General features: G+C 43.7%; 1 protein-coding gene across 2 annotated transcripts in view; it reads left to right on the forward strand.

The window, feature by feature from the left end:
- Positions 1-20,197, forward strand: part of LOC105514696 (sialic acid-binding Ig-like lectin 14) — a 39,543-nt gene that overhangs the window by 4,208 nt on the left and 15,138 nt on the right. Inside the window, exons 1-7 of one of the 2 annotated variants that reach the window (XM_011946230.1) lie at positions 16,360-16,512; positions 16,596-16,979; positions 17,176-17,454; positions 17,706-17,744; positions 18,783-19,040; positions 19,128-19,412; positions 19,627-19,726. In XM_011946230.1, the coding sequence (XP_011801620.1) occupies positions 16,476-16,512; positions 16,596-16,979; positions 17,176-17,454; positions 17,706-17,744; positions 18,783-19,040; positions 19,128-19,412; positions 19,627-19,726 (1,382 nt within the window). In that variant the 5' untranslated portion in view covers positions 16,360-16,475. Of the gene's footprint in view, positions 1-16,359; positions 16,513-16,595; positions 16,980-17,175; positions 17,455-17,705; positions 17,745-18,782; positions 19,041-19,127; positions 19,413-19,626; positions 19,727-20,197 lie in introns of those variants that run through there. The other variant, XM_011946231.1, reaches the window with a different exon arrangement.

Consider the following 20,197-nt stretch of genomic DNA (forward strand, 5'->3'; position numbering starts at 1 on the left):
CTCCTGACCTCAAGCAATCCACTGCGTTGGCCTTCCAAAGTGCTGGGATTACAGGTATGAGCCACCATGCCTGGCCGCCAAAAGTTACCTTCTTAACACTTGAATTTCTGGTCTCCTCAACTTCCTTATCCATATAGGCACAGACAGGCAGCATTTGTTTTCCAGTTAAAACTCTACCTCACTGTGATTATTATACAATACAATTATTATAAAATAAGCAAAACTTTTATGAAACAATACAACATAATCGATTTTACTCTTTAATGCCTCTGTGAGAGTTTGTAGACAAAAATTGTCTTTTTTTTTTTTTTGAGACAGAATTTCTGTCTTGTTGCTCAGGCTGGAGTGCAATGGCAAAATCTCAGCTCACTGCAACCTCCGCCTCCCAGGTTCAAGTGATTCTCCTTCTGTCTATATCCATCTATATTGTCAGGTTCTATGCATCATATAGCTGCAATCAAACATTATATATGCTTTAGGGTCTGCTTTCATTTTCAGTATGGTTTTCCTGGTTTATCCATGTTGTTACACGTTTCATCAACAGCTCATTTTTGGTTTTGGTGGGTTTTTTTGCTTTGAATATCGTGCAGTCAGGCTTCTGTATCCACTGGTTCTGCATTTTCCCTTTAATCACCACTTTTGCTGCACCACAAAAATTTTGTTATGTTGTATTTTTATATTAGTTCAAAATATTTCCTTCTTTCCCCTGAGATTTTTTTTTAATCCATGGATTGTTTAGAAGTATGTTGGGCTGGGCGCGGTGGCTCACGCCTGTAATCCCAGCTCTCAGGGAGGCAGAGGCGGGAGGATAGCTTGAGCCCAGGAGTTCGAGACCTGCCTGGGTAATACAGCGAGACCTCGTTCTCCACAAAAAGGAAAAAAAGAAAAGAAGTGTGTTGTTTAATTTCTAAGTGATTACAGATTTTACTGGTTTTTTATTTTTAAACACATTGTTTAAAAATGGTGTTTTATTTTAAACACATTGTTACTAATTTGTTTTTTAGTTCCATTTTAATACATACACACGCTTGATATGATTTTTTTTTAACTTTTAAGTTCAGGGGGTACAAGTACAGGTTTGTTACATAGGTAAAGTGTCATAGGAGTTTGTTGTACAGATTATTGCATCACCCAGATATTAAGCCTAGTACCCATTAGTCATTTTCCGGATCCTCTCCCTCCTCCCACCTTCCACCCTTTGAAAGGCCCCAGTGTGTGTTGTTCACCTCTATGTATCCATATGTTCTCATCATTTAGCTCCCACTTATAAGTGAGAACATATGGTATTTGGTTTTCTGTTCCTGTGTTAGTTTGCTGAGGATAATGGTCTCCAGCTCTACCCATGTCCCTGCAAAGGACATAACCTCATTCTTTTTTATGGCTGCATAGTATTCCACCGTGTATATGTACCACATTTTCTCTATCCAGTCTACCACTGATAGGTGTTTAGGTTGATTCCACGCCATTGTTATTGTTAATAGTGCTGCAATGAACATATGTGTGCATGTGTCTTTGTAACAGAATGATTTATATTCCTTTGAGTATATACCCAGTAATGGGATTGCTGAGTCGAATGGTATTTCTGTGTTTAGGTCTTTGAGGAATCGCCACACTGTCTTCCACAATGTCTGAACTAATTTTCACTTTCACCCACGGTGAGAGTCTTTTATATTGGTTAAGTTTGTCTTGTGACACTGGTCTATCTTGGTGAATGCTCCCCGTGTGCTTGGAAAGAATGTGTGTTGCCCTGCTATGGGACGAATGTTAAATGACAATTAGACATAGTTGCTTGATGGTGTTCACTTTTATCTCCGGTAACTTTTTTGTCTACTAGCTCAGTCTATTACTGAGAGAGGAATGTTGGAGTCTCTGATCATAATGTTGGATTTTTCAGTTTCTCCTTTCAGTTCAATCAGTTTTGTGTCATGTATTTTGCAACTCTGTCGTTAGGTGCATACATATTAAGAATTCTTATGTCTTCTTAAAGAATCAACTTAAAAAAAATTTTTTTTTTTTTGAGACGGAGTTTCACTTTTGTTGCCCAGGCTGGAGTGTGCGATGATGCAATCTCGGCTCACTGCAACCTCTGCCTCCCAGGTACAAGTGATTTTCCTGTCTCAGCCTCCCAAGTAGCTCAGATTACAGGCATGGACCACCACGCCTGGCTAATTTTTTTGTACTTGGTAGAGACAAGGTTTCACCATGTTAGTCAGGCTGGTCATGAACTCCTCACTTCAGGTGATCCACCTGCCTCCACAGTTGGCTGAATCAACTGTTTTACATTATGTAACATCACTTTTTGTTCTTGGTAATTTTCTTTGCTCTTAAGTGTACTTTGTCTGCTATTAACATGGCCATTCCAGTTTTCTTTTGACTAGTGTTGGCATAGTATGCCTTTTTACACCCTTTAAGTTCTAGCCTCACCTCATTATATTTGAGGTGAACATTTTAGAAAGCATATATATGGGTCACACTTTTAATTTTAACTCATTCTGACAATCTCTAAAATTTTTAGAATATTTGCATTTAATGTTATTATTGATATGCTTGAATTTAGGTGTACCATTTTATTACTACTATTTTTCTTTTTTATTATTTATTTTATTTTATTTATTTATTTCTACCATTTTCCTGCCCTGTTTTGGGATTATTCAAACATATTTTAGTATTCTGTTTCAATTTATTTACTGTGATTTCTTTGTTTCTGAGACAAAGTTTTGCTCTGTAGCTCAGGTTGGCGTGCATAGCTCATGGTAACCTTGAATTCTTGGGCTCAAGTGAGCCCTCCACCTTAGTATCCCAAAGTGCTGGGGATTACAGGCATGAGCCACTGTAACTGGCCATATCGACTGCGGTTTTTTTTAACAGCTCCATTGAGATATAATTTGCATACCATAAAATTCATATTTTTTTTTTTTTTTTTTTATAAAATTCATATTTTTTTTTTTTTTTTGAGATGGAGTCACACTCTGTCACCAGGTTGGAGTGCAGTGGCGTGATCTTGGTTCACTGCAACCTCCGCCTCCCAGGTTCAAATGATTCTCCTGCCTCAGCCTCCTGAGTAGCTGGGATTACAGGTGAGTGCCACCACACCTGGCTAATTTTTGTATTTTTTAGTAGAGACAGGGTTTCACCATGTTGGTCAGGCTGGTCTCTAACGAACTCCTGACCTCGTGATCCACCCACCTCGGCCTCCCAAAGTACTGGGATTACAGGCATGAACCACCACGCCCGGTCTTCTCCTCTTAATTTTTATTTGCCTTTTATTACTTTCTTTTATAGTTGCCTAGTTATTAAAATATGCATCCTTGACATATTGCAATCTTTCTTGCATCAGTATTTTTATCTCTTGAATAATACGAACAACTATATCTTCAGATATGTATACCATTCCTCCTACCATTTTTGTTGTTATCCTATATTTTACACCTGTAAATGTTATCAACTTCATAGAACATTATAGTTTGATTTCAACAATGACAACTGTTAAAAATTACCTACATGGTTATGATTCGCTCATGAAATTCAGGACTTCTATCAAAAATTATTTCTTTTTAGACTGAAGAACTTACTTTTGTTTATACTGCAAGTCTACTGGAGTTCAGCTGTGTTAGGTTTTTTTAAAACATGAAATATTATTTTAATTTAATTTTTGAAGAATTCTTTGGGTATGGAAATCTGGATGATAGGTTAAAGATATCACTCTATTGTCTTCTGATTTACAGTTCCTTTTGTTATATCATCTTCATCATTATTGTCACTTCATTGAAAGTAACCAGTTGTATATTTCACATATCTGATTGTTTTTAATATTTTCATACCATCGTTTGACAATAAGTTCTTACTATTGAGTGGAATGAGGGGGCAGAGAATGGGGGTGAGGAATGCAAGTGGAGATTGAGTTGGAGCTGCTGGTGGCTAATGGTCTGGGACAAACCTCTAATAAACGTGAGCAGCTAATTCAATCTTTTTTTTTTCTAGTGTTTATAAATGACTCTAGATCCAAATATACAAAATAGAGTCCAAGTTGATTCTAACTTCTTAGAGACCCTCAATTCAACAGTTTCCTGAGGACTAGAATCTCTCAGGTTGTTGAAGTAGGTGGAACTGAGAGGTACTTGGAGTTCTCATATGAGATGTACCCTGGGACCTAAGAGCCTTGCCGTGAGACTGACAGGTACAAGTCTTCTCAAGGAGACAGCAAGAAGATGGGGACTGGAGGAGGCATCAAAGCCCAGCTTCAAGAGGACCCTCTGCTATTCATGCTATGGAGAGTAGCCAACCAGAAACTGTGGTGAGAACATGACCCTCAATTTCTCTTGAATAACACCTATTCTCTCCACCTGGGGGCCTGAGATGCCCTGTACTTTAATGCTCACCTTCACTTTGGTTCTCCAGGAGATCAGAAACAGCCTAACTGTTCAGGTGCCATTTTCTGGAGCTGAGGCAACCACAGAGAGAACCACTGTTGAGCATGGCCTGTGAATCACTGTCGTCCCAGGACCTCCATGCCCTGGGAGAGACAAAACCTGTTGGCTGGGGAATGGACATGTCACTAAGCGGCAGAGTCCTCAGTTTTCAGCTTAGGTCAGGGCAGCAGGAAGAGGCCGGAAGGATCTGGTTAAGTTCATTTAGACCAGAACATCATGGAGCTCCCTCATGCTGGAAGCACATCCCCTGCTCTCAGGGCAGGGTAAATGTTAGGAGCTGGTTGCAGATCACCTGGGTCCTGGGTGGGCTTTGAGTAGTGTGGGTGGAGATTTGATCTTGGCACCAATTCCTCCCTGTCTCTCCCCCACTTCCACATTTTTACTCTGTCTCTGAGGGGGCAGCAGGAGGGCTCCTGACCTTGGGTATTAACTTTGCTGGGGTGAGAAATCTCTTTGGGAGTCATCTTTCTTCTAATCTATAGCCTTCCCTTGTTCTACACCAGCTGGCATAGCTCTTTCATTCCTACGGAGTCCAGACCCTCCCCTACAACCATAGCTCTGTGTTCACTGCAGATGCTGAGACTCTCCAAGATGGGAAGAGCTTTGGAGGCCAGGATAAACTCCTGTCTTCCTCAGGACACAGAGGGTCAACTGGGGATGTTACCAAGAGGATTTCCCAGCCTCACTGACTCATCACCCCAAATGCTCACGGGCTCAGATTTCTTTACTATTCCATCCACTGCTTGTCCTGCCCCCACTTACATCCTGGGCCTCCAATCCCCACTCCCAGGACTCAGACAATAAATATCTTCTTTGCTCTGAGATTCTGTCTGTGAATCTGGCTCCAGAACGAAGAGAAGCTGGGGACCTCTAGTGTTGCACAGGAATTACCCTTAACCCAGAACCAATTCCTTCCTCTCCCACAGACAGCCTACTTGCCAAGAGGATCAGACATCAGGTCTGATGAGCAGCATCCTCATGGTACATGAATATCTTCAATTTATTAGATGGTGATGGGAACAATTTTTGTCTTTCAGTGTTCCACTCTTTACCAGCACTTGACATCTTCAGACATCTAAAAGTTTTCCAATTTGGAGAGTGTGTAATAGTATTTTGCTAGTGTTTTGAACTTAAGTTTACCCACTTACTAATGAGACTGAGTACTTCTTCATCCATTTGTTGGGGCTGGATATTATTTTTATGAGGGATTGCTTTAAATCTTTGGTTTCTTTCACATCTCTACCAAATTTAGGATGTTTTGGATGTTTTATTCAAATATTTTTGTCTGTTCCATTCTGTCTTTCCTCTTCCTTCAGGACTCCAGTTACAAGTAGTTACATGTATTTATATTGTCTCACAGGTCCCTGAGTCTCTGTTTCCTATTAGTTTTAATATTTTTTCTCTTTTTTCCAGGTTGAATAATTTTCATTGATCTATCTTCACATTCACTGGATCTTTCTTTAGTTATCCATTTCCTTGAAAATTTTAGATACTGTATTGCAGTTTTCAGTTTCAAAATTTTCATTTGCTCTTTTAAAACAAATACGTTCTATATCACTGCTTAGATTTCCTATGTCTTTATTCATTATGACTATGTTTTCCTTTATCTCCTTGAGCATAGTTATAGTAGCTGCTTTAAAGTCCTACTGTTGTTTCTATCACTTGGTCATCTCAGCATTGGCCTCTGTGTATTGCCTTTCACTTTTCCCCTTTTCTGTGTGTTGTTACATTCAGGTAGGTCCTATGTTCCTGTGTTTTCATATGTTGAGTAGCTTTGGATTGGATCCTAAATGTTCTTAAGGTTACATTGTGGAGACTCTGCAGCAAGTTATATTACTTTAAAGAGTATTTTTTTAAAGCAGGCAAATAATTTGGTTCAAGTCAAATTGCAGACTATTCCTTGCCTGTGATGGGTGACAGCTCAAGTCTCATAGCAATTCTGTCATCTTTACCTGCAGTGCTTGTTGTATGCCCTACACATACATGGTTCTGAGGTCAGTCAGGGACATGGAGGCATTTATACTCAGAAGCTGGAGTTCCTTTTCCCTAGCTCTCTCCTTTCCAGAATTCTCACCTCATGTTTCAGTGTTCCTAGTTGCCCCGGGCTTCATCCCTTGTTTCTCAGTCCAGAAAGATGGAAGTTCTATTAGAATTTGAGCAGCCCATTTCTGCATTGTAGCTCTGGCCTAGCATTGGAATAAAGCTATTTATTCCTTGTTGGTCCCCTTCCCCAAATTTTGACTCCCATCCAGAATCTATTTTCTTTTATCCCATTTTCCAAGTAGATTTTTTTCCCCATTCAAAGCTTATAACTTGTAAGGATTGTTTTTTGTTTGTTTTGTTTTGTTGTGGTGGGTTCACTCTGCTAGGAGCTTACTCCTTCGTAATAAAAGCACTACTCCTTCTCTTTCGTTTTGAAGGATAATTTTCCAAAATGTAGAATTCTAGCTTTGCATTTTTCTTTTAACCTTTTGGAGATGTCATTCCACTTTGGAGGGTGGTGAGTTTCTCATGACAATTCAGTCATCAGTTTCTTATTGTGGTTCCATCTAAGATAATATCTGCCTATGTCTTGCTGCTTTTATAATTTCTTCATTTTTTTCATGAATTTAAATTTTATACACCTCAGGTATTTTTCTTTTAAGTTCCCTAAGTGCACGTAGCAAAGAGAGTGCAATATTTACTTCTTTTCTATATGCTTTCACTCTTGATATACTCTATTTATGCTACAATAGAAATGTGTGTCTTCCCAAAATTTGTGTGTTGAAATCTTAAACCTCAAGATGATGGTATTAAGGGAGGTTGGGGCCTTTTGGGAAGTGATTGACTCATAAAGGGGCCATCCTTATGAATGGGACTAGTGTCCTCATAAAAGAAATAGAAGGAAGTGTGTTTTCCTCTTCTGCCATGCGAGGATACCACAAAAAGATACTATATGGGAAGCAGAGAATTCTCTCCAGACACCGAATCCACTGGCACCTTGATCTTGGACTTCCCAGCCTCCAGAACTATGAAAAATAAATTTCTGTTGTTTATAAATCACCCAGCCTAAGGTATTTTGTTATAGCAGCCCAAATGGACTAAAACAATTTATCTTTTCCATCCTATGTTTTTCCTCTCTTTATTGTTTGGGTAACTTTGTTGGAAGAGACAGCTTGGACCACCACAGTACATAATAGAAAGTGTGGCAAAGTGAAAGAGGCAGTTCCTGTTCATCTCCAGTTAATCACTGTCATAAGGAGAGTGCTAGATCTCCCAATTTTGAAAGGTAAGTTGAGTAAGTTCATATTATTTTAATACTTCTCAATATCAAAATATGGAAAACAAATTTATAATTTCTAATGCATAAAGACTTATACAATTCTATAAACAGTAATAATTACAGGAATGCAAATCAAAACCATTAGGAGATACCACTTCATACACGTTAGAATGACCACTATTAAAAAACAAAACAAAACCAGATAATAACAAATATTAGTGAAGATTTGGAGAAATTGAAACCCTTGTGCATTGCTGGTGGGATGTAAAATGGTGCAGTCACTATGGAAGATGTTATGAAAATTCCTTAAAAAACAAAGCATATAATTGCTATGTAATTCAGCAATTCCACAATTCCACTTCTAAGTAGACACCCCCAAGAATTGAAAGCAGGGGGTCTGATATTTGTACACTAAGGTTCACAGCAGCATTATTGATAATAGCCAAAACATGGAAGCAACATAAATGTTCATCAGTGGATACATGGATAAATGAAACGTAGCATGCATCAAATAAAATCTTATTCAGCTTTAGAACAGAATGCAGTTCTAACAAACGTTTTAACATGGATGACTTTGAAGACGTTATGCTAGGTGAAATAAACCAGACAGAAAAGGACAAATGTCATATGAGTCTACTTATATGAGATACCTAGAGTAGTCAAATGCATAGATACAGAAAGTAGAATGACGCTTGCCAAGGGCTGGGGTGAGAAGGAAATGGAGAGTCAGTGTTTAATGAGTACACAGATTCAGTTTGGAAAGATGAAAAAGTTCTGGAGATGGATGGTTGTGATAGTTGTACAACAAGATGGATATACTCAATGCCACTGAACCATACACTTAAAAATGGTTAAAATATTAAAATTTGTGTTATGCATTATTTTACCAAAATAAAACATTTTTTGGTCAACACTTTCAGTCAAACATAATAGAAATGCAAGCTAAATATATCTATCCAATGGATGCCCAATCAAAAGTAAAGACTTCATAGCTACCAGAGTGTGCTCTCAGTCCACACCTCTCCTAATTGGAGTCCTTCATAATTGCCTCCACATAATTCCTGCCTCAATTTATCATACCATCAACTCAGTCACAGGTTGTAACTTTGTTTTCAGCTCCTCCTCTCCTGCTTTGAATTTGTTAAAATTTTACTGTACCAGGCTGATATCTTCCAAGAGTTTAAGAGCAGATTTAAGTTTTGATGGTATGAACCAGTAGTTCCCAAATCTTGCATCCTGTTCAGATTTTAAGATCCCCAGAAAGTAACTGGATCTCTCATGCTTAAGAATCACAGAGAATCCAAAGCTGCCAACTTAACCACAATTTGTGGGAGAGTTCCTGAGGATAATGGGCGACTGACATATGCAAGCTGGTATCCCTTCCCCAAACATGAGAACAAAGACTTCTTTCCTGCCTTTCCCAGCACTTTGTACACATATATTTTGGGTAGCACTTTTCATTCAAGGTTTGGGAGCAGCAGAAGGGAATGGCCCTTCAGGATAAGTAGGTTAAATTGGATGCTAGACATCGTGTTGCAGAAATTCACCATTCATCCCCACCACAGAAAGTCTTTCACTGGATTTGTGTCCTATCACCACGTTGTTGAGTCCAAGAGGTCATCCCCCAAATCCTCACTCATTGCCACTGAATCCAGAACTTTAAAAAATGCTTTCTCTATCCTCCATAAGGGGGAGCCTTAATGTTCATGTTCCTTTTTTTATCCAGCATCATTTTAACTTCCTCTTCACCTCATCCTTCAAAAGTGTATACATCCAAAATTACCAGTAGTAATTTTGTCATCTGAATTTCAGCTCAGTAAAAATACTATCACCAGTTTGATTTGAAAACAAAGTAGTGATAAACTATATACACACTCCTGTCTCAAGGCAAATTCTGTAGCCCTTCTTGAATGGGAAAATGGTGATTTCTTTACCCCAATTTCTTTTTTCCTTCTTTCACCCAATTCTGTATTTTGTGTTACTTTACTTTTATTAGGATGGGCATTGTGCCCCTGAGGTGGGCCAGCCTGGCCTCTTCCTTGCCCTTGGGGCCAAGCTTTCCTGGTAGAGTTTGTGGGGAAATTTCCTCTTCTGCCCTTCTGTCTATATCTTGTGGCTTCTGGTTGCAATTTCCTCTTCCCTCACCCCAACTGTTTCTTGCTCTTAATAGACAGCACAGAGGATGGGGGTTGGGGGAAAGAAGCTGTCCCTGGGCAAGATCTGGAATCTCCAGCTTGAGAGATGACTCTAGTGTTGAGTGGGACAAATGCCAGAGAGGACCAGGTGGGGTTTGGGGCTGGCACTGCAGGTATCTCTGTCTCTCACCCAAGGAAACAAGTGACCTAATGTTCTGTACATCCTCCTACACCTGGGATCCTGGAATCCTAAAACTCACTGTAGCCAGGCACGTGGTAACTGTGCTCTAGTGATCACAAAGGAGAGGGTGAAAATAAAAAATATAATTCCCAAGATCAATGTCACCTCCTCAGTTGCTCCCAGGACAATAACTCTTCTCTGAGAACTGGGGGATTCCAGATGGGAGTTAGTGGGAGATATATCTTAAGAGGATGTGGTATAACATATACCTTTTACCTAAGGAGTCACTGTGAGAGTGACAGGGGCACAAATTCTCCAAGAGTGAGCAACAAGAGGTGGAGACCAGGGTGGGGCCACACATGGAGTTAGGATGAAATCTCTTGTTACTCATCACTCAGAAGGGACCCTGGAGCCCAGTGAAGAGGAACCACCCATTACCTTCTCTCAAAAAGGTGTTGCCTTCCCCTCTCAGGGACCTGAGACCCATCACTGCTACCTCACTCCTTGTCTCAGTGGTCACCTTTACTTCTGGGCTTCAGGTGCTCTGCAGGTGCCCTTCAGTTTTCCCCTTTGGAAGCTAGAGAAGCATGGAGAGAACCAGCCTCCTTAGCATGGCTTGTGGGAGCTGGGGTAGGATGTCAGGGTCCTGGGGATACAAGACCTTTGGATGTGCAGGTCCTGTGGAGGCAAGACCTCAGAGAGGTAGAGCTCAGGGTCTGGGCCAGGGGTCAAGTTTTCAATCTTTCTTTTTATAAATAGTGTTATTGGCCGGGCATGGTGGCTCACATCTGTAATCCCAGCAGTTTGAGAGGCTGAGGTGGGCGGATCACGAGGTCAGGAGATCATGACCATCCTGACTAACATGGTGAAACCCCATCTCTACTAAAAATTCAAAAATTAGCTGAGCGTGGTGGTGGGTACTTGTAGTCTCAGCTACTCAGGAGGCTGAGGCAGGAGAATCGCTTGAACCCAGGAGGCGGAGGTTGCAGTGAGCCAAAATCATGCCACTGCACTCCAGCCTGGGTGACAGCGCGAGACTCCATCTCAAAAATAATAAATAAATAAATAAATGATAAAAATAAATAAATAGTGTTATTTATGTTTTGTTCAGAAATCCTTTCCTACCTCAAGTTCATAGTGATTTCCTGCTATATTATTTTCTAACAGCCCTATTGTTTCCTCTGTCATATTTAGGTCTTCAAGCTACCTGTACTTGACTTTTATGTATGAGCTGGGGGTCAAATTTCATTGTAAATTTACTGCAAACTTGATTGCATTAAGTTTTGCCCATATATTTTTTGAACAGTTGGCCGGGCACAGTGGCTGGTGCCTGTAATCCCAACACTTTGGGAGGTTGAGGTGGGAGGACTGCTTGAGCCCAGAGGTTCGAGACCAGCCTGGGCAACATAGTGAGACCTTGTCTCTACAAAAAATTAAAAAATTAGCCAAGAGTAGTGGTGCATTCCTGTAGTCCCAGCTACTCGGGAGGCTGAGATGGGAGGATTGCCTGAACCCAGAGAAATTCAGACTGTGGTGGGCTCTGATCACACCATTGTACTCCTTCCTGCGTGACAGAGACACTGTCTCAAAAAAAAAAAAAAACAACAAATAAATAAAAATCAAAATAAATAAAAAGAAAAATTTATCATTTGCCACTTCCTGTATGGCACACGATGTTTCCTGTGGTTGAGGTCTATTTCCAGGTACTCAATTTTGTTCTACTTGGTCAATACATAATGGTCTTTTTTTTTTTTTCAGACAAGGTCTCACTCTATCACTCTGTCACCTCGGATGGAGTGCAGTGGTACAATCTTGGCTCACTGCAACCTCCACCTCCTGGGCTCAAGTGATCCTCCTGCCTCAGCCTCCCAAGTAGCTGAGACTACAGGCATGAGCCACCGTGCCCAGCTAATTTTTGTGTGTTTTGTACAGATGGGGTGTCACCATGCTGCCCAGGTTGGTCTTGAATTCCTGGACTCAAGTAATCCTCCTGCCTCGGTCTCCCACAGTGCTGGTATTACAAGTGTGAACCATTGAAATGGGCCTATTTTCTCAATTTTTTAAAAATTTGAGACAGTCTCACTCTGTCACCTTGGGTGGAATGCAGTGGCACAATCTCAGCTCACTGCAACCTCCACCTCCTGGGTTCAAGCAGTTCTTATGCCTCAGCCTCCCAAGCAGCTGAGATTACAGGCACATGCCATGATGCCCAGCTAATTTTTGTTATTTTTTAGAAAAGGAAACAGGGTTTCACCATGTTGGTCAGGCTGCTCTCAAACTCCTGACCTTAAGTGATCCATCTGCCTCAGCCTCCTAAAGTGCTGGGATTACAGACGTGAGCCACTGTGCCCAGCCTGAAATGGTCATATTTTCTATAATGTTATAATACATCTTTTTATCTTGCAAAGCCATTCATTGTTCTTCATGATTGTCTTGATCATACTTGAACATTTCTACTTTAGTGTAAATTTTACAATAGAGTTATCAAGTTGCACAAAAATCACCCGGGAGATTGTATGACATTCCTTTGACGCTGTAGATTGTTGGGTAAAATTGACATTTGTACAGTATTTGAGAAGAATATTGTTCTCAAACTCATCAACATGGCCTCTTTTTCAATTTATTTACTTTTTTTTTTTTTTTTGAGATGGAGTCTCACTCTGTCGCCCAGGCTGGAGTGCAATAGTGCAATCTAAACTCACTGCAACCTGCATCTCCCAGGTTCAAGTGATTCTCCTACCTTGGACTCTCGAGTAGCTAGGACTACAGGCGCTTGCCACCACGCCCAGCTAATTTTTGTATTTTTAGTAGAGACGGGGTTTCACCAGGTTGGCCAGGCCAGTCTCGAACTCCTGACCTCAGGTGATCCACACACCTCGGCCTCCCAAAGTGTTGGCATTACAGGCGTGAGCTACTGTGCCCAGCCTATTTACATCTTTAATGTCCTTCAATACAGATTTATAATTTCCTCCATAGAGGGGACATATATATATTTTTGTTAGATAGATCTCTAATAGTTAGATATATTCTATATATTCAAAAATTATATCATAATTTTTGAAGCTTTTGTCAAAGGCATCTTTTATAAAATTTCATTTTTGTTTATTACTGTGATGTGGAAAGACAACTGATTTTGTAATTTGATTAATCTCTGGCAGTCTTGTAAATATTTTATTAAGGCTTCAAATGTATCTGTATATATTTTTGGATTTTTCTATATACGCAATCATGTCATTGATAAAGACCTCTGTTAAAATTTCATTGTAATTGCTGTACCTTTTACTTATTTTTATTGTCTTCTTATGCTAGGACCTGAAGCTACTTCATTAGGCATATGATGTTTGCTGAAGACACCCTTTATCTTGTTTGGGAAATTCTTTAAAGAGAATTTCTAGTTGGCTATGAATTATATCATAAAGGGATTTGAAATCACCCAATGCTCATTCATTCATCTCTTGAGATTTAATTAGTTAAGGGCTGATGTGAAAACAGAAACCATACTATGTATTTTAGCAGAGGGAATTTAATATAAAGATTTTTTTTTTTTTTTTTTGAGACGGAGTCTTGCTCTGTCGCCCAGGCTGGAGTGCAGTGGCCGGATCTCAGCTCACTGCAAGTTCTGCCTCCCGGGTTTTTACGCCATTCTCCTGCCTCAGCCTCCCGAGTTGCTGGGACTACAGGCGCCCGCCACCTCGCCGGGCTATAATATAAAGATTTTAACATAAAGACAAAAATGCCATGTTCCTTCATAATCGAGTCTTTATCTTTAGATCCTACTAGCCGGTATGATGAATCACTTTCACAGTTCAAATGAGAAATTAGGTTCAGAATTTGCAATAAGAAAAAGAAAAAAGAAAAAATTATTCTGACACCTGTTAACATTGGCTATTCAGGATGACTGAGACAGGTATCAAGACTAGTGCAGGCCAGGCACGGTGGCTTATGCCTGTAATCCCAGCACTTTGGGAGGCAAACTGGGCAGATTACCTGAGGTCAGGCATTCGAGACCAGCCTGACCAACATGGTGAAACTCCCATCTTTACTAAAAATACAGAATAAGCAGGGCATAGTGGCATGCGCCTGTACTCCCAGCTACTCAGGAAGCTGAGATAGAAGAATCGCTTGTACCTGGGAAGGGGAGGTTGCAGTGAGCCAAGGTTGCACCACTGTACTCCAGCCTGGACAACACAGTGAGACCCTGTCAAAAAAAAAACCAAACAGAAATCAATTAAAAAAAAAAGACTAGTGCAATAATGTAGAGAGATCAGGTTCAACTCGGAATACAGCAAAGACAAGGGGGATTTATAGCCAAGACACACGGTGCAGCAGGTGAGGGAGGCTGGGTGTGTATGTCAGTGGATGGAAAACTACTAAGAGGAGATGCTGAAGATACCGGGATTCTTTCTAAACTGACTGAACAGGATTCTTGCTGAAAGCAGGCCAGCATGATCAGATAGCAAGGGTGAGGGCTAGGGAATTTGATCAGATAGTGAAGGTGATCAGATATCAAGAGTCTTGCAAAACCGACTTAGCAGGATTCTTGCTACAGCTGGACAAGGCAGTCCCAAGGACAAAGCCTAGTTGAAAAAAGGGCTCAGAGGAACTTTCATAAGTACGGTTAAGAAGAGAGTCTTTGTGACTCTTTAGGAAAAAAAATACAAAAATACAAAATTTGGCACACATGGGATGATGTTTGGACTGAGAAAACACATCAAATCACAAAATCTAAAATGCCAAAATATGAGACAACTCAGAAAAATGGCATACTATTTTCATTAATAGTGTAGTCTACCTGTCTGCTATACCTGCATACTTTTTCCCTATATTTTTGACTGATATTCTTTGATTGCCTTCATAATGGAGATTTTGTTTGTTTGTTTGTTTGTTTTGTTTTTTTTGAGACAGAGTCTTGCTCGGTCACCCAGGCTGGAGTGCAGTGCCGTGATCTTGGCTCACTGCAACCTCTGCCTCCTGGGTTCAAGTGATTCTCCTGCCTCAGCCTCTGGAGTAGCTGGGACTATAGGTGTGCACCACCACGCCTGGCTAATTTTTGTACTTTTAGTAGAGACAAGGTTTCACCATGTTGACCAGGCTGGTCTTGAACTCCTGAACTCAGGTGATCCACCGCCTCAACCTCCCAAAGTGCTTGGGATTACAGATGTGAACCACCACACCCGGCCAATATTGGAGAATAATTTTATAATATAATTTTTATAGATAGACTAGAAAGAGAAGTCGGTATTTCTTCGGGCATGGGAGGTTGACATTTGTTTTGACCATTGATAGCTTAAGAAACTGTCTTTATTCTCACAACACATTAATCAGAATGTGACCATTTGTTAAGATCATTGTTAAATTTTGGGAAACTATTATAAAATTTCTTTCATAAAAGAGCAGTAACAATGCAGGTTATTTCCACACATTGCTTGGGCCCCTTCTGGGCTTCTGAAAAGTGGACCCTCGAAGGGAGGGCATTGAAGATTGAGCTTCATTAGCCTGATGGTGGCAAATTTGCTTCTGTAGCTCCTTAACAGGATGAGACTTTAGCAGGGGCTTGTGTTTCACCGCCATCCTATAAAACCCTGAGGTCCATCAAGACCCAAACTGGACTGTGGTATGTCCCAAGAATCTTCTTAACATAAGAGTGCTTCAGCTCTCTCATATTCTGACCCTCCACTCAATTTGGGTCAAAGAAAAATTTTTTCCAGCACTTTTGAACTTTTTTTTTTTTGCAAGGTTTCACTCTGTTGCCCAGGTTGGAATGCTGTGGTGCAATCATGGCTCACAGCAACCTCAAACTCCTGGGCTCAAGGAATCCTCCTATTTCAGTGCTCCAGAGGAACTGAGACTATAGGTGTGTCACCACATCAGCTAATAGCTTTTATTTCTTCTAGGGATGGGGTCTTGCTATGTTGCCCAGGCTGGTCTCAGACTCCCCGGCTCAAACAATCCTCCCACCTCAGCATCCCAAAGTGCTGGGATTAGAGGCATGAGCTACCGTGCCTGGTCACTTTGAACATTTAAAATCAAATTTAAAATTATGTATTTCCAGAATGTTTCATGGTTTTTGGGTGGAGGGTGGTTCTGACATCTCACTTCATCACCAGGACAAGCCCTCCTCTCTCTTTTCTTTCTGCATTCACCCCACCTGAGGATTTCACTCATGACTGAAACATCATTTGAGGGGTGATCACCTCCAGATCCCCAGCTGGACAAGCCTCGCATCGTCTGGGGGTCTCAGAATCTTCACTTGCGCCATCCAGTGGGGGTGGGAGCAGGATGGCCTCCCAGCCCCCGCCTCACCCAGACAGCACGTGATGCCCAAGTTCTCCTTCTGTCTACAGCCACAGCTCTCACTCACCCACCGGCTTCCTGTCGGGGCTTCCTCAGCCCCACCCCACATTTGGGGCATTTCCTTCCCTGACAGAGGGACCTGGGACCGGGCTGGGGCCCTGGTGGATGGAGACATGCTGCCCCTGCTGCTGCTGCCCCTGCTGTGGGGGGGTGAGTGAGCTGAGGGAGGAGGGACAGGCACGGGGGTGAGAAGGTGGGGCTGGAGCTGCAGCTGAGCCTCTGTGTCCCGCCAGGGTCCCTGCAGGAGGAGCCAGGGTACGAGCTGCAAGTGCAGAAGTCGGTGACGGTACAGGAGGGTCTGTGCGTCCTTGTGCCCTGCTCCTTCTCTTACCCCTGGACTGCCTGGTATTCCCCTTCCCCACTCTACATCTACTGGTTCCCGAACGGGGAGAGCCCATACAATGGTAAGCCTGTGGCCACAAACAACCCAGACAGAAGAGTGAAGCCAGGGACCCGGGACCGATTCCGCCTCCTTGGGGATGTCTTGAAGAAGAACTGCTCCTTGAGCATCGGAGATGCCAGAATGGAGGACACGGGAAGCTATTCTTTCCGCGTGGAGAGAGGAGGGCATGTAAAACATACCTTCTTACAGAATAAGCTGAACTTGGAGGTGACAGGTATGGCGGGGGCCCTTGGAGAGGACCCTGGGACGTGGAGACCCCCGTGTGAGCACAGGGACAGGACCTGGGCAGGGGCGGTTGGAGGAGGTGTAGGACTTGGGGCAGGTCGGGGCCTGAGGCCTGGCCACTCTCAGGGTCACACCGTACGTCTTCAAGCCCCTGGGGCCCAGGTATCTCCCTGTCTCCTCCTCAGCCCTGACAGAGAAACCCGACGTCCATTTTCTGGAGCCTCTGGAGTCCGGCCGCCTCACAAGGCTGAGCTGCAGCCTTCCGGGATCCTGTGAAGTGGGACGACCTCTCACATTCTCCTGGACGGGGGATGCCCTCAGCCTCCTGGACCCCGAAACCACCCGCTCCTCGGAGCTCACCCTCACCCCGAGGCCCGAGGACCATGGCACCAACCTCACCTGTCAGGTGAAATACCGAGGAGCTCAGGTGACCACGGAGAGAACCGTCCAGCTCAATGTCTCCTGTGAGTGGTGCTGGGGACACAGCTGGGTCCCCATGGGCAGTGGGAGAGTGTGTGTGTGTGTGTAAGAGAGAAAGAAAACAATAACTTGAGAAGCCTTGTGCGTGGATCTGAGCCTTGGGATCTGGGAGGGAGTGAGCCAGGACAGCCTTCCCCACTTGGTGGGTTTCTGTGGCTCCTCTTTGGGTACCTCCTGGGCCCATGCCCATCTCACTCCTCACTGCTGAAGCCAAGGTTATATCTTTTTATCCCAGATGCTCCACAGAACATCACCATCTTCAGGAATGGCACAGGTAGGAAAGACCTTCTCCTCTCTGAAGCTGGGACCTGCCTCTGGGTCTGTCTCTGAGCAGATGTAGAGAATCAGAGCTTGAATGGAATCAGATTTGGGAAGAGCAAGAATGAGAATTACTGTCTTCTGGCTTCCACCTTCTGTGAGCCCCATGTGCAGGCACGCATGCACACACGCACATGCACACACTCACATGCACACGCACATACACATGCACACGCTCACATGCACACACACCACCCATGCACACACGCGCACACACACACATACACACGCACATACACTACACACGCACACATGCACATACACCCGCACACTCACACACACACATACGCACGCACATACACATGCACACGCACACACACATGCACATACACCACGCACGCACACATGCACATACACTCGCACATGCACACATGCACATACACATGCACATGCACACATGCACATACACCATGCACGCACACACGCACATACACACACACATACACATGCACACATGCACATACACCCGCACTCGCACACATGCACATACACATGCACACGCACACAGGTGCACACTCATGCACTCTGCTCAAAGCGGTGAACAGACTTTAGACCCCTCCCATCTCCCATCCCTCCTGTGGTCTGGTTCTTCCCACAGTCACCAAGGACCAATCCATGTCCCTGTCATCTCAGTCAGCCTAGCTCTGTGGTTCTTCTCCTCTCACCCTTCCACTCCTGCGCTCTCAGTCTTATGTCCTGCCGCACTATCGGACTGTATTTCCCAATGCCACAGGGGCGCTCTCTGTCCTCTTTCCACCACAGTCCAGGCATGTACCAGTGAGATATTGAGCCTCCTCTGGAGACATGAGACTCAGACAGTTTCGGTCAGTTTCCTGAGTGTGCAAAGGCCCAGCGTTTGAACCGGGATGGAACCAAGCCAGCATGGCCAGGGGAGGAGAGGGAGATGTCATCTGGATCCTGGGAAGGAGGGAACAATAGGGACTGTCAGCCTCCCTGACCCCATCTCTCTCTCCCCGCCCCTCTCTCCCCAAAGCCCTAGAGATCCTGCAAAACACCTCGACCCTTCAGGTCCTGGAGGGCCAGGCTCTGTGGCTGCTCTGTGAAGCTCCCAGCAATCCCCCTGCACACCTGAGCTGGTTCCAGGCATCCTCTGCCCCGAACGCCACCCCCATCTCCGATACTGGGATCTTGGCGCTTCCTCGAGTAGAGTTTGCAAAAGAAGGAGTCTTTACCTGCCGTGCTCAGCACCCACTGGGCTCCCTGCACATTTTTCTGAATCTCTCAGTTTACTGTGAGTGTGGGGGCAGCTGGAGCAGGAACTGTATGGTATTAAAGAGGGAAGAGGCTCCCTGCTGAGTCCTGTCCTCCCTCCCCACAGCCTCCCCACAGCTGCTGGGTCCCTCCTGCTCCTGGGAGGCTGAGAGTCTGCACTGCAGCTGCTCCTTTCGAGCCTGGCCGGCCCCCTCCCTGTGCTGGTGGCTTGGGGAGAAGCCACTGGAGGGCAACAGCAGCCAGGGCTCATTCAAGGTCAACTCCAGCTCAGCCAGGCCCTGGACCAACAGCTCCCTGATTCTCCACGGTGGGCTCACCTCTGGCCTCAAAGTCAACTGCAAGGGCTGGAACATCTATGGGTCCCAGAGCGGCTCTGTCTTGCTGCTGCAAGGTCAGGGGGCGTATTGCAGAGGGCAGGGGCCTGAGGAGAGGGGCATGGATCCCAGAGCGATGGATGGTAGGAGAGAGAGGCTGGACTGGTGGTGGGGAGAACAGGGTTCTTCATCTCCTGTCTGAGCAGGGCCCTGGAGCAAGTTGCCCAGCAGGTGGGAGGACAAGAGTCTGAGTCCTGAGAGTGAGTTGTTGCACCCCCCTCTTTTCTGCAGCGAGATTGAACCTCAGGACAGGCGTGGTTCCTGCAGCCCTTGGTGGTGCTGGTGTCATGGCCCTGCTCTGTATCTGTCTGTGCCTCATCTTCTTTTTAATGTAAGTCTTGGTCCCAGGGAAGGTACAGGTTGGTGTTTGTAGGGAGCAGGAGAGACTGAATGTCAGAAATGCAGAGCTAAGGCCAGAGGTGGTAATGTGTGCTTATAGTTTCAGATGCTCAGGAGTCCAAGGCAGGAGGATAGCTTGATCATAGAGGTTGAGGCTGCAGTGAGCTGGGATTGTGCCACTGCACTCCATCCTGGGCCACAGAGTGAAAGACCCTGTCTTAAAAGAAAAACCAAGTCAAACCAAAAGCAGAACTGAGTAGATCCAGAGAGGTCTTCTTTCTTTTCTTTTCTTTCCTTTTCTTTTCTCTTTTCTTTTCTTTTCTTTTCTTTTCTTTTCTTTTCTTTTCTTTTCTTTTCTTTTCTTTTCTTTCTTTCCTTCCTTCCTTCCTTCCTTCCTTCCTTCCTTCCTTCCTTCCTTCCTTCCTTCCTTCCTTCCTTCCTTCCTTCCTCCCTCCCTCCCTCC

The sequence above is a fragment of the Colobus angolensis genome, unplaced genomic scaffold (assembly GCF_000951035.1).
Source record: "Colobus angolensis palliatus isolate OR3802 unplaced genomic scaffold, Cang.pa_1.0 Scaffold25, whole genome shotgun sequence".
NCBI lineage: Eukaryota > Metazoa > Chordata > Mammalia > Primates > Cercopithecidae > Colobus > Colobus angolensis.